At 35.5% G+C, this 21432-nt stretch overlaps 1 protein-coding gene across 1 annotated transcript; it reads left to right on the top strand.

Annotated features, from left to right (window-relative positions):
- Positions 1 to 345: 345 nt before the first annotated feature.
- LOC113329732 (probable fructokinase-5) lies at positions 346 to 14027 on the top strand. The gene is made up of 3 exons (XM_026576569.1): positions 346 to 390; positions 7382 to 8298; positions 13841 to 14027. Exons 1-3 carry the CDS (start codon positions 346 to 348, stop codon positions 14025 to 14027), a joined length of 1149 nt encoding a protein of 382 aa, XP_026432354.1.
- Positions 14028 to 21432: the final 7405 nt, after the last annotated feature.

Raw genomic sequence — 21432 nt, forward strand, 5'->3', positions numbered from 1 at the left:
TTTCATTGGTAGCCTCACTGCAGCAAAATCCTATTAGGAATAGGATTTTCTTTCCTTTGACTTTATTCGCAAGTAATTAATTAACAGAATCCTATTAACAGTGGTAGGATAAATTATTTGTAATCAGGATAATAATTCGATTTCGTATCTAACTCGGATTTTTATCACTATAGATATACCTCCAAACCCATCATCTGCTGATCATATCATCTTTAGTCGGTTTGAATTTTCTTCTCTTTTATCTTTAGGTATTATTTTGTAATTTAGACGCCTTGAGTTTTCTTGTTTTTGTTTTCATTATTATTCTATAATAATCTCAGATCAAATTCTCTTAAGATAGAAAACATGTCGAAGTCATCATCATCAGAGACTGTGTGTTTTGGTGAGATGTTAATGTTGGGTGCAATAGTCAAAAACAAAGAAAATTCAAATAAGCAAAAGTTATTGATACTTAGCTCCTTTATAATGGAATTGATCGATTGACCAAACGAACGAGCTTCTCATATCTCCACAACAACAACAAGGCAAAACTTTGAAAAAACAGAGTGAGTCACGTGTTCAACACGTTGCCCTTAAGACATTAGCGCCCGGCTACACTCAAGAATGATGCTATAGCCCTCACAGGACGGATGTCTTCAGGATAAAACACCCTACTACACCTACTACGTACTAGCATATGTAGTAGATGCTCAACTTGAGCTTGGCAACTCCGAAAAAACCGTTAAGGAAAATCGCGAACTCTTAAGAAACGCTATAAAATATTTTCCCTTAGGGGTCCCTCTAAAATATAGAGCAACCCCTTTCCCATAGATTTTACAAAAGTAGTGAATTTCTTTATATAATGGAATAAAACAATTTAAGAAGTGGAAACTCCACAATGTGGGACTAATAAGTTTATATAGTTTCTTAAAACTACTAAAAATTGGAAACTCCACAATGTGGGACTAAAAAGTTTCATTCACAAAAGAAAACAATAAATTATAATTTTTTATTAAAACTTTAAAAAAATATTTTTTTATTAATCGTTTTCCAACAATCCCCCACATGAATGAAAACTCAATAAAACATAAACACACAGATAGATCTTGGTAAATCAACATCCCAACCTCACGATCCAAACAGACTGATCGTGCAAGTGTTGAAATCATACTAGTCATTTCTACGTCCTCTCCCTCACACAAAAGTGTGTTGACCCCAGGGTCATACTATGGATTGCATAAATCATAATAGTATGAGAGCTTTCATCTTTAGTTCTCACATGGTGAGACTATAGGTATCTTTCACCAAAGTGAAAAAGCATGAACTAGTAAACCCTTAGTGACCTTTAGGTCCTAAGTTCTAGTAATACCAAAACCATCAAAACGAAAATCACATAAAAAGCGCAGGAATTACCATTTTAGGCAGAGGTGTCCATGAGGTCTTGAACCTTTGCTTAGTGAGATATTACCAGAATTACTTGCTAGAGACAGTGAACTATGTCTTGAACTGCTAGCGTTTGATGTAATTCGGGATAACAACCACGGTTGATATCTCCAAGATTGCTGCCAAGCTCGTGTCGTTTTGTCCAATTTGGCCCTGGACATATCCTGTTTCTCAGAATGCTCTAGAGAATCAAAGCTCATATTCTCATAGGAAGCGGCCCACTTCCTCATTCAGATAGGTGAATTTCCATAAAGAGTGTTACAGCTACACCCCACTTCAATCTTAAATTGAAACTATAGAACTCATTAAGACTTCTTAAAAGTCATCCTTCACATGCAGTCACACTATAACGTCTACACCATAGGGAAGGGACATCGAATAAAATTCTCTGATAGTGTTTACCTTTACCCACCATAAATTAGTTGTCTCATTCGAAACCTTGATCTTGCGATCTCCAGTCAGCAAGGTTCAGTATCCTTCATGGCAAGTTTAATTTATGAGCTTAAGCCCCATCCCCTTCGATGTGTTTCTAACAATTTCTTTGGATGAACCTTTCGTCAAAGGTTGCGCGATATTCTCCTTGGACTTTATCCATTCAATGGAAATAACGTCAATTGAGATTAGTTATTTTTAGCTTTAGCTATTATAGCTTGGTAACACAGTGATGCAGGGCGGAAGCGTTGAATAAAATTAAAATCTAAAACTCATGTTTCCGAAATACCACTCTCAAGGAAAAACACTACTTTTTTTATTAATCAAAATCTTCTCCTCTAATATGAAAACATGGAGCTCTTTATATAGATAACTTCTAGACAAATAATCAAAATACTTATTCCTTAAAATACGAGATTTCTAAACTAATATATAAAATCCTAAATAAATAATTATATTTCTAAAATATTATTAATAAATGAAAACATCTTAATTAATTACAATATATCTTTCTAGATAATTAAAATATATTAAATAATAAAATATCCAAGCATATTTTCATCCCATGAATACTCCACCATTCTCCCCTTCTCAGAAAAAATTCGCCCTCGAATTTTGCCAGTATTAGTTCTTGTATAAATAATTCGTCGATGAAAATATTTATAATCCGTCGACTTAAATAATCTTGGCATAATTGCTATTGGACGCAAAAATATTTGCGCTTTGAAAATGTGAAGTTGATGTCGTTGATCCACCTGACTACATAAAGCTTTTAGAGAGTATGAATCAACATAACTAGAACATAATATGATCTCATCATCAGGATAAATATCATAAATTGGTGGTAGATTCCAATCCACGACAACATTATTTTTCTCAACCACAGAAAAAGAAAAAATGCCACCAAACCTTGGGATTTCAAGCTTTAATCCGGACTCCAACGAATCTCGTGGATCATGTGCAACTCCTTGAAATCCTTCTTCCTTGTCGCCAAGGAAGTTTTTTTGTTCATCACCGGTCACTTCCTCCACTCGCTGTAGGCTAGGACCATGATGGGGCTCTTGATGATGATGCATTTCAGCCAATTGGAGGGTGAGCGCCTTAACCTTCCGTTCTAGATCATCTATTACCGCTTGCTCTTTCTCATCGCTGAGAGCGGCTCTTCGAACAACATCATAATTTCTTCCTCGAAACATGATGCAGGAGTGTTGCCTGTCTCTGAACCAACTGATGCAGGGCGGAAGCGTTGAATAAAATTAAAATCTAAAACTCATGTTTCCGAGATACCACTCTCAAGGAAAAACACTACTTTTTTATTAATCAAAATCTTCTCCTCTAATATGAAAACATGGAGCTCTTTATATAGATAACTTCTAGACAAATAATCAAAATACTTATTCCTTAAAATACGAGATTTCGAAACTAATATATAAAATCCCTAAATAAACAATTGTATTTCTAAAATATTATTAATAAATGAAAACATCTTAATTAATTACAATATATCTTTCTAGATAATTAAAATATATTAAATAATAATGAAAATATCCAAGCATATTTTCATCCCATGAATACTCCACCACACAATATATAGATATAGCTGGCACAAGCCTATGCCAGAGAGGAATGTCTTCTAAAAAGCATCTTAGGCACTCAGCCCCCTCTCGTGCTTTATCTATCGCAATACTCTCAGATTCCATAATGAATTGAGCAATATATGTATGTTTGGAAATCTTCCAAAACAAACCTTCCTGCTAGAGTGAAAACATATCCACTCGTAGACTTAAGACTCCTCTGAGTCAACTATCCAGTTTGCATCACAAAGTATCTCAAGGACAGCAAGATACCTTTCATAAACTAAACAAAAGGTAATAGAGTATTTTAGGTACCGTAATACTCTACTAAGTGCATCTCAATGCTCTTGCTCTGGACAACAAGTATATCTACTTAACTTACTCACACTATAGGCAATGTCTGGACACTTACAGTTCATTAAATACATCAGACATCATATAACTCTTGAGTATTCAAGTTAAGATACTCCACTATCCTTAATTTTCTTGAGTCTACAAGAATAATCGTACGGAGTACAAGCAGGCTTACAATCACACTGATTGTATCTCTTAAGCACAAAATTCAACATAATGAGAATGACTAAGACTACATATGTTAGATTATTTTCTAATCCTCATCCCTAAGATTACATCAACAGGGCCTAAGTCTTTCAAGTCAACGTTCTCATTCAGCGCATGTTTTTAGTGGAATTAATCACATCTATGTTTGTATCAAGTATAAGCATATCATCAACATACACACATACAATCACACAGGCATCCTTAACAAGTTACTTGTAAATATACTTGTCAGATTCATTAACTTAAATCCGCTACACATTATCACATGATCAAATTTTTCATGTCACTGTTTACGTGCTTATTTTATAAACCGTACAAAATTTTGTTCAACTTACAAACTTTGCCATCATAACCTTTCACTACAAAGTCCTCAGGTTGGTCTATGTAAATTTCTTTATCTAATTCACGATTTTAGAAAAGCTGTCTTAACATCCATCTGATGTATCTCTAATTTGTTTATGACAGCAATAACAATTAGCATCTCAACGTAAGTAAATCTCGTCACATGTGAATAAGAATCAAGGAAATATACACCTTCTTTTAGTTTATAGCCTTTAGCTACCAACTTAGCCTAATATTTTTCTACGGTTCCATATACCTAATGTTTCCTCTTAAAGACTCATTTACATCTCATGGTCTTACTCTCTAGAGGTAAACTATAAACCTCCCAAGTCAGGTTCCGACGGACTGAGTCCATTTCACTAAATGAAGCTTCTTACCAGAATGGGGTTTCAGTAGATATCAAGGCTTCTTTACAAGTCCAGGGCTTAGACTACGCTAGGCATGTTATGAAGTCGGCTTCATAAGAAATCTCAAGTCTAATTGTTTTACTTCTCTTAGGCTCAACCTTAACTTCATCTTCCTTTAAGATAAGTTCTGACTATTTGAAAATAAATCTAGGGGATCAACAACACATCTCTAATGAGGTACAGGTTTAAGAATAAACATGTTCAAAGAACTCAGCATCCCTAGATTATGTAATAATATTCACACCAATGTCAGAAAAAATCAGAACACACAACCAAAAATCTATTTGTAGAAGTATACTCAATATACCCTATACGAAAACACAATCAACATTTTTGGTTTCAATCTAGTTCTTTTAGGAAGAGAAATTACAATCTTAGTCAAACGCCCCCACACTTTGACACATTCATAAGAAGGTCATCTACCGTTCCATAAACCATATGGAGTTTCATCTGATTCTTAAAAGGGTACTTTATTCAGGATATACTAGTTAAGAGGACTGCCTCCCCCCACAAGGCCGCAAGTAATCCTGAACTAATCAACATGGAAATTATCATCTCCTTAAGGATACGGTTGTTATGTTCAAGGCTTCTAATTGGTTTCCAACTTCAAGTTTATACATATTAAGGCTTCCAAAGCGTCATCCTTATCCTAAGCAAGTATACAAGATAATACCTCATACAATCATCTACGGAAGTTATAACCATCTTTTACCACAGTGGTTTTGGGTTGAACTCATGTCAACTAGGCCTAACTGAATTAATTCTAAAGGCTTAGAATTACTCTGAACATTTGTGCTAAAAGATTTTATAGCATATTTTGATTCTTCATAGATTTCACTTTTGTGTTCAAAATCCAAACTAAATTTGGGTACGAAGCCTATGCTAGCCAGTTAAGCATTGACTTATAAGTTTACGGTTCCAAGTCTACCACGTAAAACAATCAATCACACAAAGATATCACAAGAATCAACTACGTTCACATCATCAGTTTTTCCGTTAATCTTATATAGACCCAAAGTCCTATAACTCTTGCTTTAAAAAATCACTGCCTAGTTACAACAAGTTTTCCAGATTCAATTAAGATCTTAAATATTTTTCCATCTACAACAGAACAAGATACAAGATTTTCTCATATGCTCGGAACATGAAAACTTCATTCAATGTGAGAATATTACAGATATGAGCTTCTGCTCGACCTTTTCCTTTTATGCAACCTCTATTGCATATGAGTTACTCAATAAGAGTTTCTCGACATCCCCTATCCTATGATAGGAGGTGAACAGGTCTCTGTTTCAACAAACATTCTTGGTGGCTCCAGAGTCCACCTACTGGTCTCTCGCATTGGTTATTAAAAGAACTTCCGACATCATGCCACCAAACTCGTTCTAGTTTGTTTCAACTAAATTAGCATTAACTTTCTACTTATTAAGGTTTTTATGTTGTCTACAATTTACTGCCGCGTGGCCAGGAATTTTACAAACATAACACTCACCCATAACTAAAGTAATTTCGGATTCAGGTTTGCGAAATATACCTTTATCATGAAGACCATGCTTAGAGTTGCGTTCGATGTTCTCACCTTTTCCATCTTTGGAAGATTTGTTTCCAACCACATGCGGCTATTAGCCATGTCCCTCGGAGATGACACCTTTATTCACAAATCACAATTCCAAATCAGAAAGTAAAATATGAGTTTTGAAGATAACATCTATATATACAAACTTCGTTTGAATCGGCGTTTCAAAAAACTCATGGTTACCCCACAAAAATTAATTTAGGTAACAACAATTTTCTGCTCGTCAGAATTTTTCAGAAACGTTTTTCTGTTTTGTAAAATATAAAAAAAATACTTTTACAACTCCAACAATTCTGAAATTGTACGCGGGTAACTATCAGGATGTCTACTACGTTGTGTCAAAAGGGTTCATCGAAATTCCTTCTAGATTAAAAGATAAAATTGAAACTCTACAGCTGACCAGAAATTCGTTTTTTGTTTTTCACTCCACAATTAACATCCATGATTCACAAACCAATCAATCGTTTTCGATTATTACAAATACTAATGTCTTAAGATTGCTGGGTGCAATAATCAAAAATAAAGAAAATTCAAATAACCAAAAGTTATTGATACTTACCTCCTTTATAATGGAATTGATCGATTGACGAAACGAACGAGCTTCTCATATCTCCACAACAGCAACAAGGCAAAACTTTGGAAAAACAGAGTGAGTCACGTGTTCAACACGTTTCCCTTAAGACATTAACGCCCGGCTACACTCAAGAGTGATGCTATAGCCCTCACAGGACGATATCTCCAGGATAAAACACCCTACTACACCTACTACTAGCATATGTAGTAGATGCTCAACTTGAGCTTGGCAACTCCGAAAAAACCGTTAAGGAAAATCGCGAAACGCTATAAAATATTTTCCCTTAGGGGTCCCTCTAAAATATAGAGCAACCCCTTTCCCATAGATTTTACAAAAGTAGTGAATTTCTTTATATAATGGAATAAAACAATTTAAAAAATGGAAACTCCACAATGTGGGACTAAAAAGTTTCATTCACAAAAGAAAATAATAAATTATAATTTTTTATTAAAACTTTAAAAAAGATATTTTTTTATTAATCGTTTTCCAACATTTAATTGATTTCGTGCCAAACGAATCCGGTGTATCACTAGCTGAATCAGCTGGTTTTCTCAAAGCTCCTGGTGGTGCTCCTGCCAATGTCGCTTGCCGTATCGCTAAGCTTGGTGGTTCTTCTGCTTTCATCGGAAAGTTCGGAGAAGATGAATTTGGACATATGTTGGTTGATGTATTGAAAGAGAATGGAGTGAACAGTGAAGGTGTTTGCTTTGATAAGTATGCAAGAACAGCACTTGCTTTTGTTACATTGAAGAAAGATGGCGAAAGGGAGTTTATGTTCTACAGAAACCCGAGCGCTGACATGATGTTGAAAGAATCTGATCTTAACATGGGTTTGATCAAACAAGCGAAAATCTTTCATTATGGTTCTATTAGCTTGATCACTGAACCTTGTCGTTCGGCTCATATGGCTGCCATGAAAGCTGCTAGGGAGGCTGGTGCTTTACTTTCTTATGATCCTAATGTAAGGGAACCACTCTGGCCTTCTGCGGAAGCTTGTCGTAAAGGTATTAAGAGTATCTGGACTTGCGCTGATATTATCAAGGTTAGCGACGATGAGGTAGAATTCTTGACCCAAGCAGATGCTGCGGATGAGAAGAACGTTTTGTCACTCTGGTACGACGGTTTGAAGTTGTTGTTGGTAACTGATGGTGAGAAGGGGTGCAGATACTTCACCAAGAACTTCAGAGGAGCTGTGAAGGGGTTCCCAGTGAACGCGGTGGATACTACAAGCGCTGGTGATGCTTTTGTTGGTTCATTACTTTGCTGTGCTGCCAAAGATTCGTCAATTCTAGAGGACGAAAACAAACTGAGAGAAGCTCTAAGGATGGCTAATGCTTGCGGCGCAATCTGTACAACTAGGAAAGGAGCCATTCCAGCACTCCCGGACAATGTTGCTGCACAAAAGCTCATCTTCAATTCCCTTTAGACGATGAATTGGCTTTTGTTTTCTTTGTAGTTCTTTTTAGCACTCAGAAGTACTATTTAATTTTGGATTACGTCTACAAAATGAAACCTTTTTGTTTTATACCCTTTTTTACGGGGCTTAATTGGGGTCATGAAAAATAATTGGGGCCAGGACACAATTTATACCCACACAATGTATTTTAGGGGGTTCCAAGATGTAGTAAAAATATTATTTTTCCCTTCAATAATTTTATCCTTAACCCTAAGCCTCCATTTCGTTTTCATCTTTTAACAAAAAAAAAATTGGAGTCTCTTCTTCTCCCCTCTCCCTCTCTCTATACTTTCTTCTCTTCCATTAACGACACGAAGAAAAAAAAAATCAGTTGCGGTTGAAGGGTCGTCAACCCGAAAATCCTAAAGCCTAACAATTTTTCATATGGATGTAGAGATTTTGAAAAATCGTTAGGGTATATGAATAAGGAGATAACGACCCAAACTATGGTTTTTCATTTTTTTTACTTCGGATTAGAGTCATTACCTTTGCGAACGACCACTAACGAATCTAGATGAAAAATAAACAACTTCTCTGTCCCAAAAATGAAAGGGGTCGTCAACTTACTAATGAAGTATTTCTAAAAAAAAGTTTCAATAACTGAAAGGGGTCGTCAACTAGGCCTGTCAATATTGGTCCGATATCCGGTACCCGTTTCCGAGTATTCGAGATCCTATAGGATTTTATCCATTTTATCGGATATCAGATCAGATATTTTATCGGATATTTCTTCCTTAACATATCGGAAACGGATTAGACCCCATCGGAAATGTTAATATCCGATAGTATAGGAACTTATTTGTAATTTATCCTAATTTCGAGTCTAGTATCGGATATTATCGGATATTGTCGATAAATATCCGATAAGTGTCAATTATGAAAATATTTTACAAGGATTTTTAAGCTTTTTTGTTATAACCGGATATTATCGGATATTTATCGGATGTACAACAACTTAGCCTATCGGAATCGATATCTGATTTTGATATCCTATAGGATATTATTGGATATCGAATATCCGGTATTGCTTAACGTGTCGGATATCGAATTTCTAAATATCCGACGAATATTTTTCCATTGACAGGCGTATCATCAACTTTCTAAAATTCGAAGGAGTCGTCAACTTACTCTCTTCCACCCACCACCCATACATGGCTTATAGTTACTTGAGTGAACAAGCAAATAAGGATTTCCAGAGAAATTAAAAGAGAGAGTTCCATTTAAGTAGTTTGAATGAACTTTGAATGATCATTCATAGTTCAGACTAGAGTCGTTATGTTAAAAAATGAAAGTTACTCTACGGGGTTGTCAATTTTCTAAAACTGAAAATGAAAGGAGTCGTCATTTGGAATTTGAGGTCGTTTGTGTATTGACGACCCTTGTTAGAATCGTCAGGAGATATCGTACGTATTACCATGATGATTTTTCATAATCTGAACAACTTGCAGGTTTGAGTCGTCAGTGATGGTATCAATTAATTGATGACATCTCTAAAATCTTATTTTAATCTAACCACACTGATTAAATTAATTTAACTAAACTGATTAACATTTAATTAACTTAATTATCACTAATGATCTGGGAGTATTTTAGCCATTTAAAAAAAATTGGGATCGGGGATGACCACCAATTACTATTTCATGACCTCTTTTTGTCCTGTAGCTAGGAACCCCTAATAATTACCCCGACCCACCAATTAAGCCCTATTTTTTATTATAATGCACAATTGTTGCTTTCTCGATTTTTGATAAGCGATTGTTCAATGAAACATTAGTACACTGGAATAGTCACTTATAGTTCTCATAAGTTAATACTACTTTTGATTTATTATATAATACCAACCTTCTATGGAGATGTTCGGACAGAGTCTGCAGTCTGCACGATTGCCAGTGGCCTTACTTGATCGAAATTAAGAATGTCAACTTCTCTTATAAAGGTCGGTTGAGGAGCTAAGGTTGTGCCTGCATGTGTATGTCATGATATGAGCAATGTAGTCAATTTTGGCCATCTCGTCCGGAATTCCGCCGGAAATTCCGTTTCCGGACCAACGTAACACGAAATGTAACTTTCCGCCAAAACGGAAAATGCCCGGGATGTAACCGAAATTCCGGCCGAGATTGGACATAATAAACCGGAATTCCGGGCGAGAAAATACACAGAAAGAAAACAAAGTTGTTCGAAAAATTGGTTCGAGTTAATAACTTAACATCACTTTCTCTGACCGTCAGAGAAAGAAAAAAAACCAGAAAGAGAACGAGAGAATAAAAAAGAGAGGGAGTGAGATCGAGAGAGCAAGATTTCCAGCGAGAGAAGTAGATATAGTTCGATATAGAGACTAGAGATTTTGGTGACTTGGTCGGGTGCTAGAGACAAAGAATTTCAGGAAGATTAGGTTTTCAATCAGAGAAGATTACGTTTTCAATCAGAAAACAAGTAAGTAATCCAAACCCTTTCTTTATTTTTATTAAAATAGACTGTTGCATGATGTTTTTATTGATTATAATCGAAGTTGAGATGATTGATGTTCTTAAATTTAGGGTTTATGTAATTAGGATTTATCTGAAATTGGGAATTGTTGTTCAGAATTAGGATGTTGTTGTTATCTGGATTTCATCATGTAAGTCAGAGACAAGATGTTGTTATATCTGATTGTGTTTAGAAAAATCAATTTAGTCCAAGATGCTTAATATATGATAGTATGATACCAATTTTTGTTTCTGATTGTGTTTAGAAAAATCATTGTACTTGTTATATTTCCAATATTTTCATTCAAACTTCAAATAAATAGATAGAGATACTGAATTTGACATTATCAGTAGTTGGAAGAGGAATCCACCAAGATACAGATTAATCATTATCAGTAGTTGGTAGATGATTGTGAGTCTTGTGACGCCAATGCGGAAGGAGTTGGACAAGGTGGTGGTTATGGATTCTTCCAATGCATCCAATTTGAACACCTCAAACACTTCATGTGGATCAATGATGCCGCAGTCCTCTACTCAGACTCAAAATAAATATCCAGCATGGAAATGGGCTAAATTGAAAGACCCTGCATTTCCGAAGAAACTAAGTTGTGTACTTTGTAACAAAGAAATGCGTGGTGCTGGAATTACTAGGCTTAAGGAGCATATCACACAAATCAGGGGGGATGTTTCTTCATGTTTGAAAGCATCGGCTGAAGTTATAAATGAAATTAGACTAGATGACAATATAAATAAGTTAAAGAAATCTCACAGGGATGATGTTGATGCTATGTATCGGCGTACAAAATCTGATGAGAAGTCTGATGCTGATACTGATGATGAGGACCTTGATGTGCAAGAAGTTGAAAAGGTTTCCAATGTGGGCAGTGCTAGTGGTAGTCAAGAAGTTGTTCAGAGTCAGGGGAAGAGAAAATTCAAGAGACAGAGTAATTATAGGGGTCCAATAGATTCACTCATGCAGACAGACCACCGTAAAACTCAACAAGCCACTCTTGAAAGAAACAGTTCAGCGAAAAAGAAGTTACTGAAAGATGCATGGAAAAGCATTTCAGCTTGGATGACTGAGAATTCCATATCTTTTAATACTGTTCATTGTCCAAGTTTCCAAGAAATGATATATGCAATTAGTGAATATGGGAAAGGTATATAGTGCTCTCAGTAATCTTTTATTACTTTTGATATAATTGTTTTGTTACTTATGCCTTTTTTGTTTCTTCTTTTGATGTTAGCTATGCCCGCGCCATCTTACCATCAGATTCGTACAAATATTTTCAAGGAGCATTTAGAAGAAATGAAGAAGTTTGTTGATACATTTAGGGTACATTGGAAGAGGTATGGATGTTCTATTATGTCCGATGGTTGGACAGATGGGAAAAAGCGACATCTTATCAACTTCTTGGTGAATTGTCCGAAAGGGTCAGTTTTCTTGAAGTCTGTGGACGCGTCAGATAAAACCAATGATGCTGATTTTATACGTGAGCTTGTAAAGGAGGTAATTAATGATGGTGGGAAAGAAAATGTGGTTCAGTTCATTACCGATAATAGTTCAAACTTTAAAAAGGTTGGGAAGGATTTAATGCTTGAATACCCAAATCTATTTTGGACTCCTTGTGGTGTTCATTGTGTCCAGTTGATGCTAGAAGAACTTGGTGACAAGCTTACACGAATCAAGACAGCCGTCATTCTAGGTAAAAGACTTGTTACATACATTTATGCTCATTTTCAAGTATTGTGCTTGATGAGGAAGATGACAGGCGGAGACTTACATAGGTCTACAAAGAATAGATTTGCAACTCAGTATTACACACTAGAAAGTCTTCAAAAGTATAAAAATCCTTTAAAAATGATGTTTGTGAATGATAGGTGGGCAAAAAGTAAATTTGCAAAAGAAAATGTTGGAATTAATGCACTTAAAATTGTTACAAGTAGTACATTTTGGGAAGATGTTGATTACTCTTGTAGTGTGTTGAAGCCTTTAGTTAAGGTTGTAAGACTAGTGGATATCGAGCGCAAACCTACGATGCCTTGTTTTTATGATGCAATGAGAATAGCAAGGGATCAATTAGAGAAGAATTTCAGCGAAGATTATGATACTTGGGTTTTAATTAATGCTTGCTTTGAGAAAAGATGGAAGAAAAACTTCAATCATGCTCTACATTGTGTTGCATATTATTTGAATCCATCCATATTCTACAATATTGAAACTTATGAAATGGATAGTAATGAAAAGTACAAAGAAATCAAAAGGGGACTTCATACTGCAATGGAAAGGCTTATACCCAATGAAGATGAGCTTGATCAAGCTACAAGTGAATTGAGAAAGTATGCTGATGCTGTTGGGATCTTGGGAAGTCCATCTTGCAAAAGAAGAAGAACCAAGGATCAACCTCGTAAGCTTATTTGTTCTGTGAGTTTAAAGTTAAATTACATTTCTGTTACATATCTTTTATAACTATTTTCTTTGTATTTATAAAAGATGATTGGTGGATTACATTAGGAGGAATCGATGTGCCTAACCTGCAAAAATTTGCAATCAGAGTATTGAGTCTTACTTGTTCTGCTTTTCCTTGTGAGCGAAACTGGAGCACATTTCAAAATGTAAGTATTCTAATCTTTTGCAATGATTTGTAATATTCTGAATATGCATAACAACTGGAGATATGATTGAACTAGAAAACATAACATGCTTGCAGACCCCTATGTTCTCATGACAACTATCTTTTGTATTTCAGTTGCACTCGAACAAATGAAATCGCATAAAACAACAGAAGTTGAATGATAGTGTCTTTATCCAATATAATAATAAATTGCAGCGTCGTTACATAGAAATCCAAAAATATACCGACGATGATAAAGCAAATGATCCTATTTTCCTGGAGGAGCGTGATGACAATGATGAATGGTTGGATTTACGAAATTTGAATGACTTGGATGTGCTAGGTGATAATGTAAGTTTCAATGATTTGCAAGAGACAGTGGGTGAAGAACGTGAGACAGTTGGTAGTGGAGGTGCTTCTAGTTCTCGAAGCAAGTCTATTTTTCCAACCGACTCGGAGTATGATGGATATGATACCGATGAATTGATGTTGGACACTGAAAAAGGGCTACTCGTTGTTGCTGAGAATGACGGAGTTACTCAAGATGATGATATCTATGATTATTCAAACTATGTTGATTATCACTGTAATGTTGTTGTTTAAGTAACATTTTAGACCATGAAATGAAGTTGTACTAATTTCTCTTTTAAGTAACATTTTAGATATGTTCTGGATTAATTAGTTAAGTTTGAAGTGTTTCCATTTTTGTGTTTTTTTTTTTGTTCATTTTTTGTTGGATTGATCGTATTTCATTATATCATAACATATGTAGAAATTATATATATAAAAGTTGGAACCAAGATTACACCGAGATTTGGAAACCGAATCTCCCGGAGACAACGTTGTACCAGTGTATCCCTCGGGACCGAGACAAACCGGAATCCGAGATCGACTACATTGGATATGAGTTATGGCTCTGTAGTGAAAGCTTATATTGTCTATGTCTCTATGACTGAAACCCTAATGTTCTGTTAAATTGAAGGAAGACATAAACATGATGAGCTAGTTTAAATATATTTGAGAAATGGTCTTGATTTTTCTTTGGTTTTGAGTTCCATGTGATAATAGTGTAGATACCAAATAACGCAGGCCACGTGTTTACACAAGAAGATATGAAGCACGCCTGGAAAATATTACCAAAATATTTTAGATCGTTCCCCAAAATCTCGTCATGATAAGTCAAATTAAGAGTCAGGATCGTCATTATTACTGGTTGGAGACACGAAGTAAGAAAATCCCCATGCGAAGAAATTCGCAAATATGGCCAGAAGGACGAAAGAATAACTAGAGTATCCCACAAGGTACTGATAGCGAAGTTAGGAAAACGAAGTAAGTTTACTTGGATGGAAAGTTAATCTGCAAAGTCAATAAATTATTGAGCATAAAAAGAGACAGCTGTCCCGACAAATTTCAAGAGTTATCAGCGAAAGGAGGGGAAAAACTTTATTAAAAATAAGCGGGCGGAGTATAAAGTAAGTCCACGAAGAACATGTGACCCTGGGCGATGTAAAATGAATTGTTTCCCACTGTGATAGGTTGGCCTATAAATAGAGGCCCTTGAGCAGTGAAGAAGGGGTCGGAAGTTTTGAAGGAGGAGTAGCCTAGCTTAGTGAGTGAGATTAGGGTTTCCTTGTACTCTAGAACTTGTATTTTCACTACCTTGAGTGGTTTATCAATAAAGATTTTCTTATCCAAAATTTTGTATGTCTTAGATCTCGTTTATTTCTTATTTGGGTGTACTATTGGATTTCCCGCGAGATAGACAAGAGGCAAACAAGATTAAAAGCAAAGATGCGAATTATTAGGTACGAGGAGGGATATTGTACAGAAGATCGTATTTGGGCCCTTTTGTGAGATGTTTGTCACAGAAGGAGGGGATAGAGATTATGAAATCAATTCATTATGGAGACGCTGGCAATCATCGCGGGACCAGATCCTTAGCTCACAAGATTAGGACAAGGTTATTTTTGGCTACACATGCATAAAGACGCGAAAGACATTTCCACAATATGCAAGGCATGCCAGAGGTTTGGTAAAAAGGTACATGCTTCATCCACAATTTTAAACTCTGTATTAAGAGTTTGGCCCTTCGCCATGTGGAGAATAGATATCGTGGGACCGTTTGTAATTGGAACTAAACTGAGAGATATCTGACAGTAGAAACGGACTATTTCACAAAATGGGTTGAAGCTAAAGCCTTGAAACACACAAGAGACGGAGATGTATATGATTTCATCCTTGAGCATATTATATGTAGGTTTGGGATACCGTCCTGATCGTTTCGGACAATAGAAAGCAATTCGATGGGGAGAAGGTGAAAATGCTATTCAACGCATTTAAAATTCAATCCGGGAAGTCGACTCTGCCATACCCGCAGAGCAACGGGCAGGCGGAGGCCACAAACAAGACGTTAGCGTCCACATTAAATAATAAGTTGGAAGGCCACCATGAGGAATGGTGTGAACAGATCCCAAACGTACTATGGTCGTACAGAACCTGCTGATGTTGAAGTCGACACTGAAAAGCAGTTGGATGCTCTCTTCCGTCAATGGATTTTCGCTACCATGACTAAGGATTTAATGCTCACCGTTCTCAAGAAAGGAAAAACTGCAAAGGAGATTTGGGATCATCTTAAAACTATTCACCCCTGCAGTTCTGAGAAGCCTTTAATCATCTTGTAATTTCTTTTTTGGGCTTCGTGCATCATTAACAGATCACCTATTGCTCTAAACGACCAATTAGATTCATTAGCAACACAAAACACGTAACGAGTTCGCATGAAAATGTTTAAACTAACTTAAAACTTTCACAAAATTGGTTAAAAAGATCAAAATCAATAATTTCTGGGTGAAAAAGACATCTAGATTTTAATACTGTTTAAATGGACAAAAATGTAAAAATGGCCAGGATATAAACAGTTTCATTCTGCCCATTTTCAAATACTTTTTCTTATTTTTAATTTTCATCCTTGCTATTTATTAAGTTTAAGTTAGGATGAATCCAGTTTAAGTTTAATAACAAGCAATTACAATAACAAGCAAAATACGATAAGAAGAATGAAAAATTAGAAATTACAGGGAAATAAAAGATGATGATATAAGAAGGATTATCATAGTGATCTTTTGGATAGAAAGTAATCTCAAATAGCAAAGTATGTCCTTTGATGATTGTAATGATACACATTTTCTGACTGTTTATATAGGCAACCTGATCTTGAAGGTCTCTATTCGTTATGAACAGACAAATCCTATCAAATTTCGTAATAGTTGGAAGAATGTCGCCTTTCTCTCAAACATTGCAAAGTTGGTTATTTTTTTTCCTTTATTTTTATATAGGACAATTAATTAATGCATAGATATATAACATGAATCTTTGTACTTAATTACTTAATTATACTAGCAAATTAATAGTTTCCAAAACTCGTTTAAAATTACATGTTTGAAATTACATATACAATAAAAAAGATGGGGTTATTAAATGGACTTGATATTCTTAATTTCTCGCACAATCAAAATAAAGATCATTAACTAATCAAATGAATTACAACATGTGAATCTAGGTTCATTAAAATCGATAAATATGAATCTCAATGTTGATTCGAACTTCTAACTTGGTATAATGGCATATAATCTACGAACCAAGAAGCTCTGAGAGGGTTCTGACTTCAAACATAGAATGATACATCATCTTGATGAATATGAAGCTTAGTGTCGATTCGAACTTCAAACGTGGTATAACGACATACAAACTATGAACCAAGAAGCTCTGAGAGAGTTCTGACTTCAAACTTAGTATGATACATCATCAAAATCGATAAATATGAAGCTCAATTTCGATTCGAACTTCAAATTTGGTATAATGACATATAATCTATGAACCACGAAGCTCTGAGAGGGTTCTGACTTCAAACATAACATGATACATCATCGAATTGATGAATATAAATCTTAGTGTCGATTCGAACTTCAAATGTGGTATAACGATATACAAACTATGAACCAAGAAGCTCTGAGAGGGTTCTAACTTCAAACATAGCATGATACATCATCGAAATCGATAAATATGAAGCTCAGTGTTGATTCAAACTTCAAATGTGGTATAACGACATACAAACTATGAACCAAAAAGCTCTGAGAGGGTTCTGACTTCAAAATTAGCATGATACATCATTGAAATTGATGAATATGAAGCTCAGTGACGATTCAAACTTCAAGTTCGGTATAATGACTTACAAACTTTGAACCAAGAAGTCTGAAATTTCACAAAAACAATGAATCCAACCATTTAATGGTAAGATTCCATGGAAATATTTACGAAACCTTAAACACACATAAAACTTGGTAAGAACGATGAATCCATCCATTTACAGGTAAGATTCCTTCGGAATATTCTACGAAACCTTAAACAAACCCTATTTTGCATATTGTATGCATACCAGGCTCCGAGATCGAAACCTGGACGAGAGTGGACTACTATAAGTCAGAAACTTGGTAATAACGAAGAATGCATCCATTTACAGGTAAGATTCCTTCCGAATATTCTATGAAACCTTAAACAACCCTATTTCTGCATATTGTATGCATACCAGGCTCCGAGATCGAAACCTGTCCGCGAGTTGACTACTCTAAATCAGAAACTTGGTAAGAACGATGAATCCATCCATTTAAAGGTAAGATTCCTTCGGAAGATTCTACGAAACCTTAAGCAAACCCTATTTCGTACGCAAACCAGGCTCCAAGATCGAAACTCGGCCTCGAGTTGACTACTCTAAGTCGAAAACTTCGTAAGAACGATTAATCCATCCATTTGCAGGTCATATTCATTTGGAGTATTCCCCGAAATCGTAAGCAAACCCTATTCTGGCATATTGTATGCATACCCTGGCCCCGAGATCGTAACCTGGAGTGGACTACTATAATTCGGAAACTTCATAAGAACGATGAATCCATCCATTTACATGTAAGATTCATTTGGAGTATTCCCCGAAACCGTAAACAAATCCTATTATGGCATATTGGATGCATAACCTGGCTCTGAGATCGTAACCTGGCCGTGAGGGGACTATTATAAGTCGGAAACTTCTCCAGCCTCTATAAATTGGGACATGGGCACGTAAGAACGATGAATCCATCCATTTATAGGTAAGATTCCTCCGGAATATTTCGAGAAACCTTAAGCAAACCCTATTCTGGCATATTTTATGCATACCCTAGCTCCAAGATCAAAACCTGGCCAGGAGCGGACTACTATATAAGTATGACAATTCGCAAAAACGATGAATCCAACATTTCACGGGAGAGAAAATGCCTCCGAGATCAAAACCTGGTCAGGAGCGGACTACTATAACCCAGTCTCAATAGACCTCCGAGATGGAAAATTAGTAAGATTCCATGGGAATATTCTCAATAACTTCGAACTTCCGGGTTCACGATTTTGGTCCTGGAAAGTTTTCGGATATTTATACCCAATCTCAATAACCCTAAGTTAGTGATTTAACCCAATATTATTTTTTATTTTATTTTATTTTTTTTTGCAGAAGTGAGAAAATTTTTGCAGAACCGGATAACAAAATATTATTTTGCTGAAGAGAGAAAATTTTTGCAGAAATAAGAAAAATTCTGCAGAAGTGAGAAAAATTTGACGTATCCTTACGACGACTTTTCTTAAGAGTTGTGGAAGGGGATGTAGAAAAACTTTCATCACAACCATCCATTTCCATCTAAAGCCATCCGTTATTTTATTTTTCTTCTATTTTTCATATTACTATCGTATCTATTCATTCCTTTTCCATTTCAAACATTTTTTTTCCTTCACAGAGCTGCAACTTCATCTCCCCCTTTGTCGTCTTCACTGAAATCACCACCATCTCCCCCTCCATCGTCTCCAACTCCAACAACTCTGTTAATTAATATCGTCTTCAACTACATCGATCTCGACTTCGTCTTCCATGCAGGAGGCCGAGGATCAAATCCCCCATCCTCATTTCTTCCAACGTTCTATAAGTGTTGTTATACATTTTTATTAAAAATAAAATAAAAAGCAAAACTTGTGAACGGATGGTTGATGATCTAGACTTCCATGCAGTAGATTCATGTTCGAATCTCTCCTCTAACCTCATTTTTTCCAACATTACAAGTGTTGTTATACGTTTTTATTAAAAAAAGATAAAAAAAACAAAACTTGTGAACTGTAAGATGGTTGATGAGCTAGACTTCCATGCAGTAGGTTCATGTTCGAATCTCCCCTCTAACACTATTTTTCATCATCATATTTTGGTGTTCTTCAACAACTCTTGTGAAAATTGTGATATGCTTAGTCACTACCATGCAGTAGGTTCATGTTCGAATCTCCCCTCTAACACTATTTTTCATCATCATATTTTGGTGTTCTTCAACAACTCTTGTGAAAATTGTGATATGCTTAGTCACTACCTTTATGGAACGGAGTTGTTATAGGTAAATATCGTCACAACTCTTTTGCTTAAGGAGTTGCCGTTTGTTTTCTTTGCGCGACCCCTTGTTTCCTAAGGGTTGGCAGTGATGATATACGACAACTCTTCCTTTGAAACCAGTTGTAAAGCATAGGACTTTCTACGATGTTTAGCGAAGAGTTGTAAATCTCCGGTTATAGATGTATATTTTTGTCTTAGTGCTAGGTCTCTTTGATTCATTTCCTCAGCTTTTGTGTTGATTTGAAGGAAAAGATGAACATATGTTAAGTCATCTTAAATAGATTTGATAAATATTCTTGAATTTTCCTGCATTTAGAGTTCCACCTGGTTCAGACCTTACAGGCCACTCGAAATAATAGATTTGTAAAACAGGAATACTGTTTTGAAGGTTTTCAATGATCAGTTTATTAATTTGCATTTGTCATCATGACTTAAAGCTCGCATGGGACTGAGGTGGTGGTGGATATATAATAAACAACTGAAGGATGAGAATCCACAACTGGTATTTCAATTCCTTCTTATTTTATTTAGTCACCAGTAATTACCACATATAGGAGGACATTTCACCTAAATGAGCGTATTCTACTAACTTGAAGCAATAATTTAATGTCGCAGTTCTGCAGTTTCTATGAGCAAATTTTTACTGTAACCCTCATGAATGAGACATGAAGGAGTGATCGGAGAAGAAGATACAATGAGAGTAATCAAAACTAGCGGTTCCATCAAGAATAAATTAGAAGATTATCTTCTGCAGTTTGATCAAGAACGGGGAAGGCGACTATTCTCTTGAAGAATCTTAATTAGTGACTCTTGAAGAATCTTAATTAGTGATAGTGTCATAAAAGTATTGTTTCACTGGACCTCATAAAAGGATTGCTCCTCGGTTGATTTGCATGTCAAGCGTAAAGCTTAAATCTATTAATCGACCAAAATGATTGCATTGGTTAAATTTATACAATTAAAGCAGTTAATACAGATCGCACATTCGCAATAAGTTGTCTTTTGATTTGTAATGTAAACTATACATGAGGTACACGTTATGCTTCCTTTGTTACTTTTTATGGGCATCTAGTAATATCTTTGGTGAGCAAAGAAGGTAGTTCTGTCAGAATCAGAAGTAATAATATATATTAATATGTATTGTCGTCGACAGTTTGGAAATCCATTTAAGATACCGCTGCAATGGCAGAATAGCTTCATCGATCAATTATGTGTCGTTATTAACGGCTTTTCATTACCATTAGTGTCCGAATAATTACTTATAAGCCGGCTTTTCATTAACGGCTTCATCGATCAATTATGAGTCGTTATTTGGTGTAGGATATTAGTAATAGAAATGAAAGAAATCACACATAGATAAAACTTCTCAATGGAAGAGTATGTTTATTCAAAGTCTGCCTTTTCCCTTACAGACGAGGCTATATATAGGCCTTATGACATAATTAATATTAATGCAAATATCTCTTAAGATTAATGCAAATAAAGAGGAAATCTTAACCAAATATGATATCATGCCAATTCTGCAAGATATCTCTTATTTCCTAACAAAAATAACAA

This window comes from Papaver somniferum, unplaced genomic scaffold, assembly GCF_003573695.1.
Source record: "Papaver somniferum cultivar HN1 unplaced genomic scaffold, ASM357369v1 unplaced-scaffold_117, whole genome shotgun sequence".
Lineage (NCBI taxonomy): Eukaryota > Viridiplantae > Streptophyta > Magnoliopsida > Ranunculales > Papaveraceae > Papaver > Papaver somniferum.